This window comes from Euprymna scolopes, chromosome 19 (assembly GCF_053919585.1).
Source record: "Euprymna scolopes isolate OS-2025 chromosome 19, ASM5391958v1, whole genome shotgun sequence".
Taxonomy (NCBI): domain Eukaryota; kingdom Metazoa; phylum Mollusca; class Cephalopoda; order Sepiida; family Sepiolidae; genus Euprymna; species Euprymna scolopes.
Window position 1 is genome coordinate 20,219,370 of NC_136500.1, and position 23,205 is coordinate 20,242,574.

At 36.0% G+C, this 23,205-nt stretch overlaps 1 protein-coding gene across 1 annotated transcript in view; it reads right to left on the reverse strand.

The window, feature by feature from the left end:
* The window catches only part of LOC145303475 (cerebellar degeneration-related protein 2-like), a 180,510-nt gene that overhangs the window by 45,037 nt on the left and 112,268 nt on the right, over positions 1 to 23,205 (reverse strand). The window contains exon 2 of the mRNA XM_080144828.1: positions 19,206 to 19,318. Coding sequence (XP_080000954.1) covers positions 19,206 to 19,318 — 113 coding nt within the window. The remainder of the gene's footprint in view (positions 1 to 19,205; positions 19,319 to 23,205) is intronic.

Sequence of the window (23,205 nt, forward strand, 5' to 3'; positions counted from 1 at the left end):
TTTAGTCACAACAGACGCTGTAATAAACCAAACTAGGTGCAGAATGCCATTGTCTCGAGACAGAAGGTAGCCAATAATTCAATAAGGAAATCTCTAATTTTGAAAAGAAAAAATAAAGCAGTCACTATCGTTTTCAACTTTCTTTTTTTTTTCTGAAAAAAAACCGCCTTAAAATTTAATATTAAGTGCACCATATTAATGAGTGATCCCTTTTTCATTAAGGCTAAACTATCTTTATACGCATAGTGATATCATGTACATAAAATTTGAAAAATACCAACATTTTTTTCATGTAAAAAACAAATCATTTGTCACTGAAAATAGTAAGTTTACATTTGGAGGTTATATCAGTTGAAACAATGAGGAAAAAAAAAAACTAGTTTAAATAATACAAATTGGCAGGATCTGTGGAAATTTCACAGCAGCATTTTTCATATGTAATATATTGCTGCTGCTCATTCTCTGGACGTTCAGCGTGAATGGAGACCCCGCCATATTATTATAGCCCTTTTGTGAAAACTATAAAATTATTTATCTAAGTATACTACCTTTAGACACAACGGATATTACCCCTGGATCCTAGTCAGAAGACCAAAAAGGTATATTTTAGTTTCACGCACGGCCCAAAAGCGACATCATCTTTTTTTTTTAATTATATTTTCTTTAAAATTGCGTCTTCAGTGATCAGGAGATCCTACTTATTTAAAGGGAGGATAGAAGGTGAACATTAAATTAGTGTAACTATATACTAGTAATTTAATGTTCATAGTATTTTATCGCCTTCTATCCTCCTTATTCAAAAAAAATAGAATCTCCCGATTGAATAATTTATAATCTGGAAACCATGACACACGTACTTGCGTTAAAAAGGTACTACAGTATTAATATACAGACTTAAAAAAGATTTCCTGCAGTTACAGTCACATGCAAACCATCTTTGTTAGATTTTGAAGACAACAAAAAGATCATGAATGTATCCAATATACAGGAAGTTCCATGTATTTTTGGATGATTCAATTTATTATAAACCGAGTCTTCACATTTCAGATTACAGATTCTTCCTTTTGGACTTCACGGAGTATAACTTCATGGATTGTTTGATCATTTACTTCTATTGAAGATGACTTTTAATTCACAAAAATGTTTGTTTTTAATATATTTTCAAATTTATAAAAACCAGTAATACGTGTTTTGCTAATTTTTATTTTCTGATGAAAAGAACCTAACTTTGAAAATTTATGGGTTAAGGACTATTCTTTATTTTGATTTGTTTGAATATTTGATGGATTGATAAGTATTGTAATTTATTCAAGTTTTATTTTCATCATAAATTTTTCTTGTTTATTAATTGATACAGAGTGGAACGATAAATTTGTCGTCATAAAGAAAACAACACTACAGCTTTATTTTAAAACTTTTATTGAAAAAAAATCAATTCGGGTAACTTAATTAGGTAGTAGAGCTGACATCTATTCAATGTAGCCGCCTTCAGCCTCAATCACAGCATCGATACGTCCGGAACTGAGAACATGCCTTTTTCACAGGCTCCGCCAGGAGCTCGGTAAATACTTGGTGATCAGGTTTGCTTTGGTGTTATGGGAGGTCATGTTGGTGATGTTCTCAATGCATAACCAAACGAAATAGTCCAGCGGGTTCAGGTCAGGAGGAGGGGGGAGCAGTGAGACAAGGGTATAAAGTAATAGCACTCTTGAAGCCAAGCCTGGGTCTCTTTGGACTTGTGGACCAGCGCAGAGTCCTGCTGCCACACTCAGGGTCTGCCAGTGGCCATCTGATTGCACCAGGGGATCTCTACACTCTTCAGCACATCCAGGTACACTTTGGTGTTGACTTTTAAGCCGACTTTGAAGATGTGAGGTGGATTGATGTGCCTCTTTGAAACCACATCAAAGACCATACCTTTATTTTCATCATACTGCACACATCCCTGATATTCATGGCAATCCAGCGATGCATTTTGAGGGTGCTGGCAATGGACCTGTTGTCATAACTTGGATCGCTGATCTTGCTCGTTAAACATGGTGTCACTTTCAGACATGATAGAAGATTCCTATTGCACAACCAGCCAACTGGTAGATGGTCTACAATAAAAAAGAAAAATCGGTTTTCATCAAATATAATTGGAATCATGTCTTTTCTAGGGCGATTCTGTACATAATGGAAGCCACCAAGCATGAAATGAAACTATGCAGAATAACTCCATTTAAAAAAAAAAAAAAAAAAAAAAAACGCTATCCCAGTTTCAGCACTTCTTGTGTTAACTTATTTAATAATTTCAAAAAGACGCCATTTATAGAAGAGTAAAAAATAAAGTATTTAAAATTTTTTTTTGTTTCATGATGACAAGTGTTAAAACAAAAACACTTACAGAAATGTAAAAAAATAAGTTTATTTTTTATTGTTAAAACTAAAAAAAACTTTATTTAAAGAAATTAAAGTTTATTATTTCTTTATTGCTTTATGATAACACAAGAAAAACATGAAATGTAATAAGTCCTCCTGATCTAAATTAATGATCTTCCAAATCACTTCCTTACATCATTCGTAGATATTTATGCTGACGACACTACCATCTATGGTAGCACATCTAAGACCGTAAATGACCAAGTTCTCTCCGATGATCTTGACCACATGGTACAATGGGAAAAGAAGTGGTTAGTTACTTTTAATGCATCTAAAACCAAGATTTTATCTTTACATCATCAACGCTCTGATCCCCACCTGGCATCAATTGAAATGGATGGCTCTCACCTTGAGGAGGCCTAGTGTTTTGACAAGCTTCTGGACTTGACCTTTACTCCTGATCTGAAATGGAACACGTACATCAAATCTGTTACCAAGGTTGCTGGAAAAATGGTGGGATCCTTCTATCGATCCAGTAGATATCTCACTACTGATGCAATTCTCTATCTATATAAGAGCCAGGTATGTCCAAGAATGGAGTACTGTTGCCACATCTGGGCAGGAGCTGCTAGAAAGGACTTGTCCTGTCTTGATAGAGTTCAAAATAGACTTCATAGCCTCGTAGGAGATGTCCTTTTCTCTTCCCTGCAACCTCTATCTCACAGAAGAGATGTTGCAAGTTTGTCTCTGCTTTATCGTTATTTTCATGGTGAGTACTCGACTGAGCTTCAATCTATGGTCCCTCCTCGCCAAACTTTCACAAGAAACACTTATCTAGCTGAAAACACTATCAATAATCCCCCCCCACTCTTTATCTGTTCCTAAACCTAAACGTAGATTCCATGAACAAAGCTTCTTTCTTAGAAGTGCACACCTGTGGAACTCTCTTCTGTTTCCTGCTTTCCAGCAGACTACAATCTGATTGTTTTCAAGTCCAATATATACATACAAGTTCTTGATGAGCCATTCCACTTAACAAATTTACCGAATTTCCATTACTAACAATTACTACATCGTTCAATTGACTACTGCACACTCATAACCCTTATCCTCGAGTGGTCTCTTGGCCTTGATAAGGGGTGATGCCTATGTAAAAAAAAAAAAAAAAAAAAATGTTTTTTCTTTTTTGTTTTGTTTTTTACATTTCTATACATGAAGTCTTTTTGAGATAATGTATTCATATTTCGGTTCATGTTTGGTGACTTCCGTTCCATATTTGCATCAACTGTATCCATTTCTGCCATCTTTGTTTTGGGAGCGTAATTGTTAGAGATTGCCCAATATTTTTGGTTGTTCTATTTTCTGTGTAGTTATAAAAATCTGACCGTTTGCTCACTCTACAACACACAATATATAATTGTTCATGTGAGAGGCAATCGTTGTGTTTATATAAACCACACAGTTGTAAAGCTTTGTCAAGTAATGCCAAAGTAATGTTTTATGGTGCTTCTATATTATAATGCAAAATATAATGAATTTCTGTAAAGTATTAAATGTAGGTAAATTCCTTATTTATACTGAAACAGGAAGCTCTGTTTCGTAAGCGGAATACTTTTATATTAATTTTAGGTTTTCATCCAACACCGATCTTTGATCACCAACGCTTTTGTTCTGCTTTCCTTTGTAATGTTTAAACCTACATTTTTGCTTTTAATGTTACAAACTTTGATAGATTAAATAAAATAGTTCAAACAGAAGTCTTTTGTGTGAAAGAAAAAGTAGTCTCTTCTTTAAATTCCTCAAATGTTTTTGGGTTTGTTTTACTATACACATAGATACGAAAAAGTTGTCAAAAAACAAAAATATAGCAAATAAATGTTACCAAAGGCAAGATAAGTTACTTTTCTACCTAACTGGATAAGTTTTTAGTGTTTCTTATTTTATGTAAAATGTTTATTCGGTTTAAAAAACATACAGTGTTTATTGGTATATGTGAAAAAAAGACAAATGGTGGCGTGCTTGTTAAGTTTGGGAAAATAAGTTAAAACTAAAAAAAAAACTAAACAAAATATTATTAGAAACCTACTCAATATGTTACCGTGACATAGGCTGACATATAATGAGTGGGTTTCTAACAGTATTTTGTATAATTTTTTTGAGTCTGGACTCATTTTCCCAAACTTAACGTATTCAGCATCGAGTCGCCGCCATTTGTCTCTTTCACATATACCGATAAACACTGTATGGTTTTTGAATCGAATAAACATTTTATATTAAATAAAAAGACTAAAAACTTACCCAGTTAAGTATAAAATGAGTTATAAGTTATAAACCCGCCGAATATATGTCAGCCTATGTCATGGTAACATATTGAGCGAGTTTCTAACAGTATTTTGTCTGGTTTTTTATTTATAACTCATTTTTCCAAACTTACCGCCTCAAAGAGAGAGTCGGCCGCCATTTTAAATTTTCCAATACATCGGTAAACACTGTATGTTTTTCGAGCTGAATAAACATGTTACATTAAATATAAACACTAAAAACATATCCAGTTAGGTAGAAAAGTAACTTATCTTGCCTTTGGTAACATTTGTTATGTCGCTGTTTTTTTGACAACTTTTTCGAATCTATGTGAATAGTAAAAGAAACCCATGTTTTGTTTAATAAAAATTACAATTCTTCAGCAATTTGCATCACATTGTTTGCTTTGTCATTATTATTTTTATTATTTTTAATAGTGAAGTTTATATTTGGTAGTAAAAACAAATTACTTTTTTGCTAATAATGTTATAAACTATGAAGTAGCGTTGATTTTAGTGTACAAAATTAATGTTGTAAAAAGTGAGCATTTCAACCCGCCAAAAATGTTAAAACAACAAATCAAGCCATTTTTTTTTTGTTATTTATGTGAAAGTTTAGTATTTTACCGTTGAAGCCCACCCATAAAGAAGTTTTAAATAATTTATAATAAAATGGCCACTTACAAAGAAAACTGAATAATTTATTAAATTAGAATTAGAATACGATATATAAAAACACGCATGTATCTGATTAAAATGCTATAGCAAAATTTCAAGTCAATCAGTAAATTCGTTTTTTTTTAGATTACCTATTCGTAACATATGAACAATTACATTTTTATTCATATAGATCACTCAATTATGTATTGCAATAAAAAATCCAATCATGTAAAGTACTAAAAGTATTAAAAAACTTATAAAAATAATTGCTAAATTTATGAAACCATAATGCAGTTGTTTTTTCAGAAACAAGTCAAAATATTGATTTTTTTGTTATTAGTTAATACAATAATACTTTTTTCCTTTCCAAATTTGAAAGGAATTTTGAAGCATTTAAACTGTCGAATAGAAAATCATTAAAACTGGCTTTCTTGGAAAATCCTCATGCATTAAAAACAAAGTTTCAGAAGCCAATAATTTTATAAACAATAAAAAATAATATTACATTAAAATAGTAAATTTGGTTTACTTAATTTGATAACCAAACGATACTATGATGATTAGATTTAATTTTCCAAATGCTATTTAAAATAAAAATACTTGGGTAAAATTAAATTAAAAAAAAAAGTTAAAATTTCAAAAAAACATTCACAAATTGTGATCGTCTTCTTGTTTTTGTTCAAATTCGGTGCCTTGACACTGGTCGTATTGTCAATGATGTCCCAAACAAAACAACTTCAGTTTAAAATGTTTTATTTAAAAAAGTTATAATAGTTTTTCTACTAAATGACAGGTTTGCAACCAGGATAAACATTATTTCAAACCAAATACTTGGTCTACTTCCAATTGAATGCAAATAGACCGCTTGGTTTCTCTGACCAAGCAGAGACCAAAACTAAACTCCTCTGTCCAAATATCAAGAAAACCTAAAAGCGTTTGTCTTAGAAGTTTCACAACTTCACAATATCTGCCTTCCTCTCAACTCGCCTGATTGCAACCTCAAGAACAATTAGGGTTTGTTTTACTATACACATAGATTCGAAAAAATTGTCAATAAACAAATATACGAGGGGCGTGCAATAAGTAATGCCCCTCACCCACTTCCCATAGCAGTAGAGCAACGAAACTTGGCACAGTTATTAGTCTTTCTCTACATAGGAACCACCCAGAGTTATGCATTTCTCCCATAGTTTGATGCAGCTCTGGAGACCGTTTTTGTAGAACACCCCAGGTTGGTCCTCCAACTATGACGTGACTTCAGAAATCAAGGCTGCATCATCTGGGAAACGCTTTCCTTTCAAAAACAACTTCATAGCTGGGAAGAGGTGAAAGTCAGAGGAGGACGCGGAGGAAGTCGCTAACATCGCAGGAGGACGCGGAGGAAGTCGCAAACATCGCAGGAGGACGCGGAGGAAGTCGCAAACATCGGAGGAGGACGAGGAGGAAGTCGCAAACATCGGAGGAGGACGAGGAGGAAGTCGCAAACATCGGAGGAGGACGAGGAGGAAGTCGCAAACATCGGAGCAGGACGAGGAGGAAGTCGCAAACATCGGAGCAGGACGAGGAGGAAGTTGCAAACATCGGAGCAGGACGAGGAGGAAGTCGCAAACATCGGAGCAGGACGAGGAGGAAGTCGCAAACATCGGAGCAGGACGAGGAGGAAGTCGCAAACATCGGAGCAGGACGAGGAGGAAGTCGCAAACATCGGAGCAGGACGAGGAGGAAGTCGCAAACATCGGAGCAGGACGAGGAGGAAGTCGCAAACATCGGAGCAGGACGAGGAGGAAGTCGCAAACATCGGAGCAGGACGAGGAGGAAGTCGCAAACATCGGAGGAGGACGAGGAGGAAGTCGCAAACACCGGAGGAGGACGAGGAGGAAGTCGCAAACACCGGAGGAGGACGCGGAGGAAGTCGCAAACATCGGAGGAGGACGCGGAAGAAGTCACAAACATCGGAGGAGAAAGTCGCAAACATTGGAGGAGAACGAGGAGAAAGTTGCAAACATCGGAGGAGGACGAGGAGAAAGTTGCAAACATCGGAGGAGGACGAGGAGAAAGTTGCAAACATCGGAGGAGGACGAGGAAGTAGCAAACATCAGAGAGGGGGAGGAGAAAGTGTAAAAAAACGCAAGTAAGAAACAATAGGGGTGGAGTGTAGAAGTAATGGATGCAAAAAATATGAATGTGGAAAGAGATGCGATGGCTAAACATAAAAGGACTAAAATCTCGTTATAAATTAAGCTCCCTTCCTCCTAATTGGTGCTAATCAATATTTAGATAAGAGAAAATCATATAAACAGAAATCTATCGATTTTGATGAGTCATCGTAATGAAAATGAAAAAGTATCCATGGTTGCAAAATGTCCCTTTTGGATTTTTGTTATCAAAGGAAGGAACATAAATTTTATAAAACTGAAAAAAGCATAACCTTTTTTTTTTTTATAACAATTTTAGTATACCCTTTTTAAGGTTCTAATATTAAGGGGATGTCTTTGGGGGGAGGAACAGGTTTAAGGAAAACATTTTTAAGAAATCTATAAGAGCAAGTGAAATATTAGAGGGAGAGGGAGAGAGAGAGAGAAGCAGGCAGGCAAGAGAGAGAAAGAGACAGTCAGGCAAGCAAGCGAAAGAGAGACAGACAAGAAAGAGACAGACAGACAGGCAAGCGAAAGAGAGAGAGAGTTAAACAAGCAAGAGAGACAGACAAGCAAGAGAGACAGACTGACGAGAGAGAGAGAGACAGACAGACGAGAGAGAGAGACAGACAGACAGACGAGAGAGAGAGACAGACAGACGAGAGAGAGAGACAGACAGACGAGAGAGAGAGACAGACAGACGAGAGAGAGAGAGACAGACAGACGAGAGAGAGAGAGAGAGACGAGAGAGAGAGAGAGACAGACAGACAGACGAGAGAGAGAGAGAGACAGACAGACAGACGAGAGAGAGAGAGAGACAGACAGACGAGAGAGAGAGACAGACAGACGAGAGAGAGACAGACAAACAGACGAGAGAGAGAGACAGACGAGAGAGAGACAGACAGACGAGAGAGAGACAGAGAGACAGACAGACGAGAGAGAGAGAGACAGACAGACGAAAGAGAGACAGACAGACGAAAGAGAGACAGACAGACGAGAGAGAGACAGACAGACGAGAGAGAGACAGACAGACGAGAGAGAGAGAGAGACAGACGAGAGAGAGAGAGAGAGACAGACAAGAGAGAGAGAGAGAGAGACAGACAAGAGAGAGAGAGAGACAGACAAGAGAGAGAGAGAGACAGACAAGAGAGAGAGAGAGAGAGACCACAGACAAGAGAGAGAGAGAGAGAGACCACAGACAAGAGAGAGAGAGAGAGACCACAGACAAGAGAGAGAGAGAGAGACCGCAGACAAGAGAGAGAGAGAGACCGCAGACAAGAGAGAGAGAGAGACCGCAGACAAGAGAGAGAGAGAGACCGCAGACAAGAGAGAGAGAGAGACCGCAGACAAGAGAGAGAGAGAGACCGCAGACAAGAGAGAGAGAGAGACCGCAGACAAGAGAGAGAGAGAGACCGCAGACAAGAGAGAGAGAGAGACCGCAGACAAGAGAGAGAGAGAGACCGCAGACAAGAGAGAGAGAGAGAGATCGCAGACAAGAGAGAGAGAGAAACCGCAGACAAGAGAGAGAGAGAGACCGCAGACAAGAGAGAGAGAGAGACCGCAGACAAGAGAGAGAGAGAGACCGCAGACAAGAGAGAGAGAGAGACCGCAGACAAGAGAGAGAGAGAGACCGCAGACAAGAGAGAGAGAGACCGCAGACAAGAGAGAGAGAGAGAGACCGCAGACAAGAGAGAGAGAGAGAGACCGCAGACAAGAGAGAGAGAGAGAGAGAGACCGCAGACAAGAGAGAGAGAGAGAGACCGCAGACAAGAGAGAGAGAGAGAGAGACCGCAGACAAGAGAGAGAGAGAGAGAGACCGCAGACAAGAGAGAGAGAGAGAGACCGCAGACAAGAGAGAGAGAGAGAGACCGCAGGCAAGAGAGAGAGGGAGAGACAGCAGGCAAGAGAGAGAGGGAGAGACAGCAGGCAAGAGAGAGAGGGAGAGACAGCAGGCAAGAGATAGAGAGGGAGAGACAGCAGGCAAGAGATAGAGAGGGAGAGACAGCAGGCAAGAGAGAGAGAGAGGGAGAGACAGCAGGCAAGAGAGAGAGTGAGGGAGAGACAGCAGGCAAGAGAGAGAGAGGGAGAGACAGCAGGCAAGAGAGAGAGAGAGAGAGACAGGCAGGAGACGGAGAGACAAAGACATGCAAGAGAGAGAGAGATAAACATGTATGAGTGAGAGACATGTATGAGGGAGAGAGAAGTCAAGAAAGAGGGACAGACAAGAGAAAGAATAGGAAAACGTCCACAAAAATGTACTTAATCGATTCCTCACAATCCTAAGCTCAGTCTTCATTTTCCCACAATAGTTTTTGTTTCATTTACTGCTTTTCACTCAAGATGAGATTTTTAATTAAAATAAAAAGTGACTAAAAAAATTGTTAATGAAAACCTGTTTTACAATGCGAAAGACACTTTACATATCAGACTTTTTCTTTAGAAAAAATTTTACTGAAAAGAACTGAGGTATACCATAACACTCCTACCTTTTAAATGTACATTTTTGAGATTTTTTCCAAACGCCTAGCAATGCTTTTCAGAGAAAAAAAAAAAAAAAAAAAAAACTAAACATGAACTAAAATTCTCGGAAATAGTTTCAGAAAATTAAATACCTTTGATTCAATTACCAAAAAATATGCCCATTCATTTGGGTTTTAGTTAAATTACTTGAATTACAAAAAAAAAAGAAAAGAAAAAAAGCCAATTAAATATAAGAAATAACAGGAAAAAATCTGAAATTAGTAAATTTCTACTTGCAATATCTTCCACTCAGCTACAGGTTAAATAATATAAGTACATATGGTGTTATTTGCTTTTGTTTATGAGGAAATATTTCACTCTATTTTTTCTTAAATTTTTTTTTTTTACACAGGCATCACTACTTATCAAGGCCTAGTGACCTTCGAGGATAAGGTTAAGAGTGTACAGTAGAAATTGGACAATATAGTAATCGTTAATAATGGAAATTCGGTAAATTTGTTAAGTGGAACGGCTCATCAAGAACTTGTTTACGTTGGACTTGAAGACAATCAGATTGTAGTCAGTTTGAAAGCAGAAAAATGGAAGACAGTTCCACAGGCATGCACTTCTAAGAAAGAAGCTTTGTTCATGGAATCTACGTTTAGGTTTAGGAACAGATAAAGAGGGGTGGGAATTATTGATAGTGTTTTCAGCTAGATAAGTGTTTCTTGTGAAAGTTTGGCGGGGGGGGGGGACCATAGATTGAAGCTCAGTCGAGTACTCGCCATGAAAATAATGATAAAGCAGAGAAACTCGCAATATTTCTTTTGTGAGATAGAGGTTGCAGGGAAGAGAAAAGGACACCTTCTATGAAGCTACAAAGTCTATTTTGAACTCTATCAAGGCAGGACAAGTCCTTTCTAGCAGCTCCAGCCCAGATGTGGCAACAGTATTCCATCCTTGGACATACCTGGCTCTTATATAGATAGAGAATTGCATCAGTAGTCAGATATCTACTGGATCGATAGAAGGATCCCACCATTTTTCCAGTAGCCTTAGCAACAGATTTAATGTATGTGTTGCATTTCAGATCAGGAGTAAAGGTCAAGTCCAGAAGCCTGTCAAAACACGAGGCCTCCCCAAGACAAGTGCCATTCATTTCAATTGATACCAGATGGGGATCAGAGCATTGATGATGTAAAGACAATAGCTTGGTTTTAGATGCATTAAAAGTAACCAGCCACTTCTTTCCACATTGTACCACGTGCTCAAGATCAGAGGAGAGAGATGGTAGTGTCGTCAGCATAAATGTCTACAAATGATGTAAGGATGTGATTTGGAAGATCATTAATGTAGATCAGGAAGAGAGTTGAGCCCAGGATGGACCCATGATGGACTCCAGTATTAATACTGCGAGCTTCTGATTTTTACCCATCAACTACTACTCTTATGAACCTATCAAAGAGAAATGATTTAATAATTGAGAAGACATTTCCAGCTATACCATAGCTGGAGATCTTGTCAAGTAAATCTTTATGCCATATCCTCTCAAAGGCTTTCGATATGTCAAGAGCAATTGCCCTAGAAAGGTTGCCTCCGTCGAGAGATTCGCTAATCCTATGACATAACTGTAAGCACATCTGCTGTAGATCTAGCAGAATGGAAACCATATTGTGTGTCACTAAGAAGGTTATTTTTGCTGAGATGGTTGATTACTTCTCTATTTAACACAGATTCCAGTAACTTACTTACTCATGACGCACACAAGACTTATTGGCTTGTACTGAGAGGGAGATGAGCGATCACCTGAATTCTTAAATACAGGGCATACTGATGAGATTTTCCAGGGTGATAGGAAGCAATTCTCTTTAAGACAACGTTTAAACAGTTTTGTAAGTATGGTTGAAGTTTTTTGAGTACTATAATAATTGGAATACCATCAGGGCTAGTTGCTTTACTAGAATCAAGGTTTTTGATTAGCTTGGCAATATCACGTACAGATATTTGTATATCACATAGCGTATTTTCTGATACAAGAGGAAATATTGGGTGTTGGTGGCCTTGGTTGCAAAGTTCTTGCCAAAGAGTTTGGCTTTGTCTAATGCTGACGAGATTACCTCAGGTGCATTGATGATAGTTGGGATAGAGCACACGCTTCTGTTCAGGATTCTGTTTACTGTTAATATACAAACATATGGAAGCGAGAATGATAGAGACCATATAAAATAAGTGTGTGTGTGTGTGTGTGTGCATAGTAAGACAAATACAGTGAGAGAGGAAGAGAGTGATAGACAGTAAGAGATCGGTCACTTGGTTAGTTAATTGCAACTTAAAACTGATGAAAACAATTTTTTCAAACATAACTCAATCCTAAAAGCGTGTATTTCGTGTGATATATATATATATATATATATTTCTGTAGAAATATATTTTCTTATAATATATACTAATCCTTATTTAAGAAGCTTAATGTAATTACAGAGCAATATATTGAATAAATGACAAAAAACTATCTTCCAAAATTCATGATGTTGACCATCTTACAGTTTATTCCTTTGATTCAGTTGCCATTTACAATTCTTGACATTATCAATCACTTAATTATTATATCGATCAGTGAATGAATAACATATTCACTGATTGATATAATAATTAAGTGATTATTTTGCGCTACAAAACAGATGCTTGCTGTAAATGTCAACTGAATTTAAGGAATAAATAATAAGATGGTCAACATCATGAATTTTGGAATATAGTTTTGTCATTTATTCACTATATATATATATATATATATATATATATATATATATATATATATATATATATATATACACACATACATATATACACACACACACTCAAATGATAAAATATCTATATTCCAAATTTCAAGATGTTCATCTTACCGTTTATTTCTTTCAGCATGTTAAAATGTTCAATTCTTGACAGCACCTGCTTCATAGCGCAGAAACATTCATAAAATTATATCAATTTTTGAATGGTTTCTGCAATGACTCGTCAGAAGAATAAAAACTTAAGAAAATAAAAGGAATATGGGCAAGATTACATAAATCTGAAAAGTGTTTTATAATATTCTTTTTATTTTCTCTTTTTTATTTTATTTTAATTTTTTTTGTGCATATTCTTTTTATTTTCCTTTAAAGTTAATGAGTTCTTATTCTTCTGATGAGTCAGGGTGAAAAAAAAACTGACATAATTATTATGAATGTTTCCGCGCTAGGAAACAGCTGCTGTCAAGAACTGAACATTTTACCGGTTATTTCTTTCAGCAACATATTGAAATTTGGAATATAGATATTTTTGTCATTTGTTTGTATATACTCTACTTATATTTAACACACATCGAGCTATATAAATAAAAGTATTGATATAAATAAAGGATGAAATATAACTAAATAAGCATATTTTTATCACATATCTATACTTCTTTAATTTTTTTTTGTGCATTGATATTAAAAACCCTTTTTTTCTATTTACTTAAAAAGAAAATACAACTTTGTTATATCTGGGTCATGGAATTGCATTCATCTGTAAAAGATCTAGCTAATTTGTATATTCTCTGAAACATTCATTTTAATTAATTCCCTATTAGTTTTTTCAATTTTCTCATGGAATGATCATCTATTATGTGTAATTATATTCATGCAGACATTCTACATGATTTATACTTGCATAATATTTGTGTAAAAAGGTTATAGTAAACACAAACCTCTTTCTATATTTATTTATGTATGCATATATTTGTTTTAAAAAATTTGCCTACTAAACTCGTGTCAGTTTTTGATCTACAGACATGAAACTTAATATATAGGGTATTTGAACCCATGCAAAACTTTATATTGAGTTTCAGCTGAGGAAAATCAGTGCAAAAGCATGAAAGTTTTTAAAATGGAATTGGCCTGGTGAAGGCCAATCGATGGCATTACGAATATGCATGCACAATGTAATGGCTATTGGCTCATGTTTTAATCTTAACCTTGCGGCAAACCAGGACTTCAAATACCACTCTTTTTTTTTTTTTTTCTCAACACACACCTCCAAATACCCGGGCAATGCCGGGATGAAATGCTAGTATATATACAGAGATTATTTTTACATTTTTATAACTTAAAAACACTAATGTTTTAATCATCAATGCAGAAAATGATAATTACTCCTAGTCAAGGGATTTGAACCCAGTTGCAAATCCACCTTTGACTCCATTTGCTAGGACGCTATCCCTGGGCCAGCATCAATTAATCCGAGAATGAAGAGAAAATAAACACCTATAAATGCAAAATGCAGGCATAACAGTAAAGCAGTCAGAGTATTCTAATGACTGGAAGTTGTGAACGTTGAATATCATTAGTTGACTGCCTTTTACTTTATTCAACTTTAATAATCTATAAGGAGCTTATAATTATAAATATTAAGCATCTTTCTTTTTTACCTATAGACACTAGTGTTTCATGCTTTTGCAATCATCAGTGCAAGAAGTGATAATTACTATGATACTATCCCATTGATTACTGTATACGCAATGACCCTTATCCCCGAGTGGCTTCCAGGCCTTAATAAGTGGTGATCTCCATGTAAAAAAAAAAAAAAAAATTTACTGGTCGAGAGATTCAAACTCAGTTACAAAGTTATCTTCGACTCCATTTCCTAATATAACCTTAAGGAAACGAACTTTGATTAACACAACTTTAGTAGGTGCTACTTTGACTTGATAGCTACAAGGAAAAACATCTACCCTATATGCCTCTCATTTTTTATTTTGTCAATATATGAATCTTAGGTGTTAGGATTAAGGTTAGATTTTCAAACTCTCTAACAGCGCATTCTTTTGAAACCAAAGCATAGATATCATATAAAAGTGAGTTATGATACAATCTTAAGGAGCACCCTTTAGTATGATAATAATAAACATGTCTATTCCACCTGCACATTTATTAATTATTAAATGCTTTTCAAATTTAAGCATGACTGAACATCTGAAAATGCAAACAAACCATGAGCTTAAACAATAGACCCCCAACTATATATTTTTAATGGTACTCATGCAGATATTGATCCAGACATAACTCAGTGTTCACTCGGCTTTCTCCGGAACATGACGTCAACAGCTCGGGTTCTGCTGCTACCTGACATAACAAAGCTGAGTCAATTACAATGCCGCGCGATTATTTTCAACTCAAATACAAGTAGCAGACGACAATTTGGATGAGAATAAAAAAAATGTTTCTCATTGAACATGGAGTAATCCTGGCAGCCATTTTTTTCACAACTGAGGAATTAGTAATGCTGTTCTTAATATGAGAAGGTTAGGGGTATTTCGAAAGCCATTCTTAACATAGGGAGGTTGGGGGTGTTTATTATGAAAGCCGTTCTTAACATGGAGAGGTTGAAGTTCTTATTCCAAAAGCTGTAAAAAAAAAAAAAAAAAAAAAAAAAAAAAAAAAAACCCTGGTAAAACTTGTAGAGAATGCTCTGCTTTACAGTTGTTTTAAAACTGGAACAGAAATTTATGTGACGTCAGACAGCAGCAGAACCCAAACCGTTGACGTCATGTTCCAGGGAAAGCAGAGCGAACGCTGAGTTACGATCAATATCTGCAGGAGTACCTTTTTAATTTTTATTATGAAGGAGGGGGGGGACTTGCACACAAATCATTGAAAAAATTAAAATAAAGTTCCTATTGATTTCTGTTTCAATACAATGAGGTACTTACATGAGGGACCATATAAAGGTTACTAAGTGAAAGTGCGCCTATGCAATGAATAGGATTTGAACAAGTTGGCAGTCCATGTTGTTGACCACTTAGCCACTTTCACCTCCCTATTGTTGTTGAAGTGTCGATGGTATTTATTTCTCTCCCACCACGAGAAATGTGACACCAGGGTTGGAAAAAAATGGGATTTAAAAGTCAGCGCCACATACGAGGAGCACTCTGACCCTGGAAAAATGCCTGTGCAGCCTTATCAGCATTCCCCAGCAGAGACGCCTCAGGCGATCAGCAATAAACTAATCCTTTATAAAAGAGAAAAGGCAAAGTCTGGGAAGATTGACCTCCTAGAACTGCACAAGACAAGCATTACACCACAATTAACATGGAACAGGTCATTACAGGAATGGCCTAATCTCTGTTGATTTTGAGTTCAAAGCGTTGATTTCAAATAATTTTTCTTTTTATCAGAAACGAAGGTTAACACCAAAACAAAGCATCCTTAAATTCCTAAAACTCCTTAGAGAGTCCAATTTTTTTTCATAAAGCAAAATGGATGCGTTTTATGCTGCCCTAAATCCAATATGTGGTCATTTTTCGTAACTAGTTCGGATATTCGGTATATCTTAAATAGTATGTGATTAATCCTTCTGCCCGAAAATATTTTGACTGGGCAAGGCCGGGCATATGTGGCTAGTATTATATAAGTATTTGATTACCTTTTTTTTTTTTATAGGAAACAATAAACCATGTTAGCATAAAATATTTTCAAATGAAAAAAAAAAAAAAAGAAAAAGCTGGGGAATACGAAATGACACTAAGTATCATATTGCCCAACTACCTTCCTAAAATTATAATGATACAAATAAGGTCAATTATAAATGTTAAAATATGTATAATTTGGCAAACAAACAAAATGTGTGCTTAAATTTTGGCATGCATTAATAAACAAAATAAATATATTTTTAAAATTTTACTAAAAGCAAATAAAAACACTTAATATATTTATTATTAAACTAGCATTTTGTCCGATGTTGCCAGTTGTAAAACATGCTTAAATATAATTTATGCAGATTCCGTATTTATCATTATAAAGCAGATTCTCTATTGATTATTATATTGTACCTAATATATAGTAGTGATTTCAAAAGTAAATGTATTTGGGTGCCATCAGATGAAATCAAAACCAAAACATTTAGTGCTCCAACATTATTTGTTACAATCTGTACTAACGATGAATGGATATCAAAACTTTAAAAATTAACTGACTTTAACATATAAATATATATTTGCACATGCATAGAGGAGCACATGCCTGCCAAGTTACAATTTAAAAAAATTTTTTGACCTTAGCAGCTATTTTTACTGGCTAAAACTCAAAGTGAATTTGTTCCATATGTCCGCATGCTCTATATATCAAGTTTCAAGTCTGTTGACCAATAATTGACAGTGAAGTTTGATAGAGACCATTATGCACACTCACAGACAAGGTCACTTTATATATGGTGGTGGCTTTCTCCAGTCTTGACAGACTATGGATACCCACTGTAAGGGTGCCTGCGCATGAAGTTTTTATGGCAAGAGTTGAGCAATTTCTAAACACTTTTCCAGAGTCGACATTGTTACACACTAGTGGCAATGATGACTGGAAACAAAGCTGAGATAAGCGGAGAGCAAATACAGCGCCCAGATTTTACAAATAGTCATCCATCTGGTACTAGCCAGGCTCACTGTTGCTTAACTTTGGTGATCTGATGAGAACTGGTGTGTCAATGTGATTACACTGTACATATACTTATAGAAGTTATAAAAAGGGATCAAAAACTATTCAAATGTTTCTACTTTAATCATATGAAGGATTAAGAAACTGCAGCTGATAGTTGACCCAGACTATGTCTGCAGTAGATGTAAAAACTTTTCTCACTGAATCAATAGACATGTTGATTGTGCCCTATTTGATACTGAAGTCATCTTCTGCTACTTGAACGACATGTTGAATGTCAGTGATTGTTGCACATGCCACATCACTGCTCACTGTTGGGTTGGAAGGATCAAGATCCTTGCATGCAGAAGTTTAAGTGTAATGTAAACAGACATTTTGCTGCTCAAATCCCTACACAGTATCCCTGTAGTTTTGGTACCTTGCGTCTAAGTGGCATCCTGCCTTATTTGGTGAAAAAACAGAAAAAATATGCAATTTTCATTGAAGATTAGAGACAAAAATCTTTTCAATCTGAGTTTGCTCTGCCTTGGGGCTTCAAACATCTCTGATCGGCAATATCTTTGACATAATGATCATACTATAATCCAGTCAATGTATGACTAAACTACTGAAAAACATCTCATCAACTGTGTTTCAATGGTCAAGTTGAGTCATGACAGCGTGGACTGCACCTTGCTTGATACTGAGGCCACCTACCGTGCTAAAAAGCAGCTTACGTTTGAAAGTATCCTGCACCTCTACAAGGCCACCATTCGCCCATGTATCAAGTATTGTTGTCACATTTGGGCTGGTGCATCTGCTACTGCTACTAGTCTCTCACTCCTAGACAAGGTTCAAAAGAGAGTTGCCAACCTGTTAAGTCCTGAACTGTCATCTAAACTTCAATCTCTGTCTCATTGACAAAATGTTGCATCCTTTTGCCTGTTTTACAAGTATTTTAATGGTGGATGATCCGATGAACTACAAGCGCTTGTGCTCCCTTGATGTAAATACTCCCTGACAAACCCGGCAAGCAGCAAAGTCCCACCCCTTCACAGTAGAGATCCCTAGATGTAAGAAAGTCTTCTACTCTAATAGTTTCTTCCCCAGAACTGCTAGACTTTAGAACTCCCTTCTGGGTTCCTGCTTCCCCAACTGTACTGATATCTTGCTGTTCAACTCCCTAGATAGTATTCCTGCAACTTATGTCCTTAATAGTAGCCACCTAGATCAAAATAGCACTGTGCCTTGTTTGGGGTGAAAATGTAATTAAAAAAAAAATATATATATATAATCCTTCTGCTACTTGGGTAACATGTTAAATGCTGGTGGCGGTTGCAAATGGCGGTTGTCTTGCATAGGGAAAGTTCAAAAAGCTGCTGCCAACCATTATATTTAGGCACATCTTCATGTTTAGAAGCAAACTCTTTTCAATCCGTGTTTGCTCTGCCTTTGGGCTACAAACATTTCTGACTGGCTTCTAACTTAATGGTCATGTGCTGCTGAAAAGAAAAAAATATCACATCGATCGTGTTTCATTGGAAACTTGGTACTTGCTGAGAATATGAATGTCCTGCATGCTCGACATCTCAAATGGTTCGGCCGTGTACAGTGTACAACCTCTTGCATCAACTCCATAATGCATCTGGATATCCTTAGCACTAGGGAGTGTAAAAAAAACAAGGAAAAAGTATCTCAGATTCATAAGAAGTGGTATGACTGCATGCAACCTGGATGATGATAACACTTTGATCGGAATTGAATTAAGAGCAGGTGTGAAAGCTTGACTGGAGTCTGGGACATTCGCAGCACCTTTAATACCAAAATCAAGTGAAGAAGAAAAAAAAAAAAGTAAAACTTACATCAATTTCTAAGGCTTGTTCTCCATTAATTCCTTGTAATTGAATGGTGTCCCTTTCTAGTTCTTTATTTCTTTCTAACAAGGCCTTGCCAATTTCTGCTGCCAACTGGAGATCTAAAACAGAGAGAGAAAAAGCATTAGAAACAGAAATTAGAAAATAAAGGATACTATAGCCACTTCCACCTCCAAAGAAAAGAAAAAAAACAAAAGAGGAGAAAAGATATAAAAAGAAAAGGAAGTAGGTTTATTGAATAACAAAAGGAAATGTTGATGAGAAATGTTGGTTCTCCAATGTAAGTTGAACATGAATATCAAAGAATTTGGTGACACAGCTTGGTAGGTTTGATCGAATGAGGTTGGCTGAGTGTAAATGTCACTATGATGTTGGATAGCTGCTGGGCAAACTGTAGCAGAAGTCATTTTGTGAAAGACAAGTTCAGGCACACAAAACTGTAAAAGGTGAGTTGCTCTGAACAAAGCAGGTTGATTCACACATACAGGGTGTCCATAAAGTCCGTGTGCAATTTTAAAATGAATTGTTCGAAAATCGAATCCATTTTACAGTTTATTTCTATTACCAACACAAAGTTATAAATATTTTAATGTGCACACAGACTTTATGGACTCCCTGTATAAGTTGAAAAATTGCCCTGAAAAGGGCAGGTTGAACCTCATAAAAGTGTAGAAAGTGAGTCACCCTTAAAAATGCAGGTTTGTTCTTGAATGGAGTGCTGAAACCAGAGATGTTGGTCGACAAAAGAGTCAAGTTGACAGCTGGACAGGCAGAAAGTCAGACAGTCAAACAGAAATAAGTAGTACCGTCAGAACAAGTCATATTTTTTTCTGATTCCAGGATATATCTGAAAACAGACAGGTCAATGAAGATTAGCTGATTAAAGATAACACATCACAATTTTTAGCTCACGATAATGTAAACTGACATTTAATATATTGCAGTGCTATAATATACATCAGTTAAACTAATCTTTTTCTTCATTGCGTGTTGATTTGATTTCAAAATGATGCGTTAAAAAAATATTTTAAGTCAACGTCAAGCTTCTCTTCAACAAAATGAAAGTTATCCATCTATTCCACAACACCCAATTTGTTATTAAAAAGAGCAGTGCATGTGACAAAATAAACATGAATAGGAGCTTTGGCAAGTCTTCAACTGGCTCATTTTGCATAATGGTAAAAGACCATGGTTCAATCCTCAGTCATGCCATAGCAAAAACTAAGGACCCCCCCCAAAAAAAAAAAAAAAAAAAAAAAAACAAACATGGATAGGCTAAAATTAAAGAAACTAAAAAAGAAACGATTAAGAGGAAGCCATCTATCTCTATTGAAATGACAAATAAAAGTTTGAAATGACAAATAAAAGTTTGAAATATGAAATAAGAGTTTGAAAAAGATGAAAGTATAAAATACAACTTCACACGAGCTAGATCAAATAAATCAATAAACCAAGTTGAATAAAATCATGTATTGAAATGAAAGTGATATTAGAGCAAATTCTGCAGAGTTGGTCCTGGAGTCGTTTGCTTACAAGAAACATTCCTCAAGGATGATAGCGATATTAAGGTCAAGAACTACACCCCATATCACCGATGTAACTTCTAGTGGAACATCTATAGTTGTGATTAATACAGTTCCACAAAGCCCTCACTATGGTCAACCACTTTATTTATCATTGTTTATTTTTAATGTTATGTTTCTTTTTTTTCTTCTTTTTTTTCAAAAATCTTTCTACAGATAAATGACTAAAAGCTTTGATAGAGGCAAGAGTCACTAAGCAACAATCTAACTGGTCTAAGCATAGACTGTTAAGACCAACTTCTATCTATAATAATGGAAAGGAAAAAAAAGCCTTTAAAAAAAAATAAATAAAAAAAATAACAGGAATTTATTTAAGTCATCTGCACAGTTAGGTGTAGATTGGCAAAGTTAGGACAACATCAAAGTTTAGAAATAAAGTAAGAGACTACCTTGGCTGCCAAAAATCTATGAGCAGTTTATTTTCAATGGAAGACAGCCTGTACTCGTGAATCCAGTGGATTAATCAAGCAGAGAGGAAGCGGGAGTCTTTCAGGAAACTCTGATGACTACTCTCCAAATCTTAAATGAGCTAAAGCAGTCCTTCAAGGGATAAATGAAATTAATACTCCCTGGAAACTGATTGGTCAGAATCTGACCAAATCATCTAACAGGGACAGTTCTCTGCATGAAAAAAAATAAATATTAATCTTTGTGACTGCTACATTTCCACTTTGATCAATTCCTACTCCTCCAAAATGGAGGCATAGTGAGGTGAGGGGTTAACTGAAAAAAAAAAAAAAAAATCCACCATTGAGTTTTACTAATTATGTTCCGACAAATTAAGACAAGGTACAACAATTGCTCCTGCTGGTTCTCTATGAAAGTTTTGATTTCAACTCTTGCAGAAATTGATTTCAACTCTTGCAGAAATTGATTACAATTGAGTCCAATTCTTAAAAAACCCCAAAAAACTGAACATCTCAATTCCACAAAAAAAAAAAATATCTTAATTAAGCTTCACTATTCCACAGGGGACTCATTAATATGTAATATATCGATGTTGGCATTGTTTAAATGTTCAGCCTAAATGGAGACACTGATATTGTAGCTCTTGTTAAAACTGCAAAGCTAGCATGGCCGCCCAGCGTAGCCTGGTCGTAAAGTATGCTTAAATATGATATTTTAATTCTTGTAGATTTCATATATATTATTATAGAGTTAATGTTCTATTTCTATGTTCTATCCATTTTTATATATTATAAAGTTGCAATTTCAAAAATAAAAAAATATATATCCATATGACTTGGGTGCATCAGCTTGAATCGAAACTGAAGCCAAAACTTATGAAAAAAAAAAAATATATATATATATATATATAAAACTTGAGTTCCTTCAACTATAATCAAAACCAAAACTCGAAGAATTCTTGATAAAATTATTTATTACATGAAATGGAAGGCCTTATTAATGGGACTACTTTTTTCTCCTATTTTTTTTCAGGGAAATTCGCCACTTATCAAGGCCTGAAGGCCACTCGAGGATAAGGGTTAATGTGTGCGTGTGTGCGTGCGTGCGTGCGTGCGTGTGTGTGTGTGTGGGGTGATGAAAATTGGGTAGAAATTGAATATTTAAGAAATGTTTAGCAAGAATTTATTGACACTGGACTTAAAAATGACCATGTAGTCATTCGGAAAGCAGGCTAGCGAAACAGAGTGGGGGAAATTGTTGATAGTGGTTGTAGCTAGGCGAGTGCTTTTTGTGAAAGTCTAGGATTGAGGGGGGGCATAGATTGAAGCTCTGACAAGCATCTGCCATGAAAATAATGATAGAGCAGAGCCAAGTCCGCACCGTCTCTTCTGTGGAAAAGAGGTTGCAGCGAGAAGAAAAGTAGTATCACCTATCAGATTTTGAAGCTGATTTAGAACTCTGTCAGGGCAGAATATAGGATGGTTTGAGTGGCTCCTGCCCAGATGTGCCAAGAATATTTGGCTCTTTAACAGGTAGAGGATTGTGTCAGGAGTGAGATACCTTCTGGAGTATGGAATGATGCAACCATTTTACCAGCCACCTCGGCAGCTGATTTGATGTAAATCTTCTATTTCAGGTCAGGGGTGAAGATCAGTCCAAGAAGCTTGTCTAAGCAAGGTGCTTCTTTGAGACGATAGACATACATATCAACTGCATTTGTGGTGGAAAGATAAATTAACCAGCCACCTTTTACTCCACTGCACCACGTGCTCAAGGTCAGAGGAGACTCAAGGAGATCTTGATCGTTGAGGTGTTGACAGAGATGATAGTGTTGTCTGTATATATGTCAACGAATGAACTTAGGTGGTTTGGGAGATCAGTGATGAAGACAAAGAAGAGAGTTGAGCTCAAGATTGGTCCCTTAGGTACGCTAACAATGATACTTTGATGTTTTAATACTTAATTACAAACAAAATAAACAGGATAGAGAGTGAATG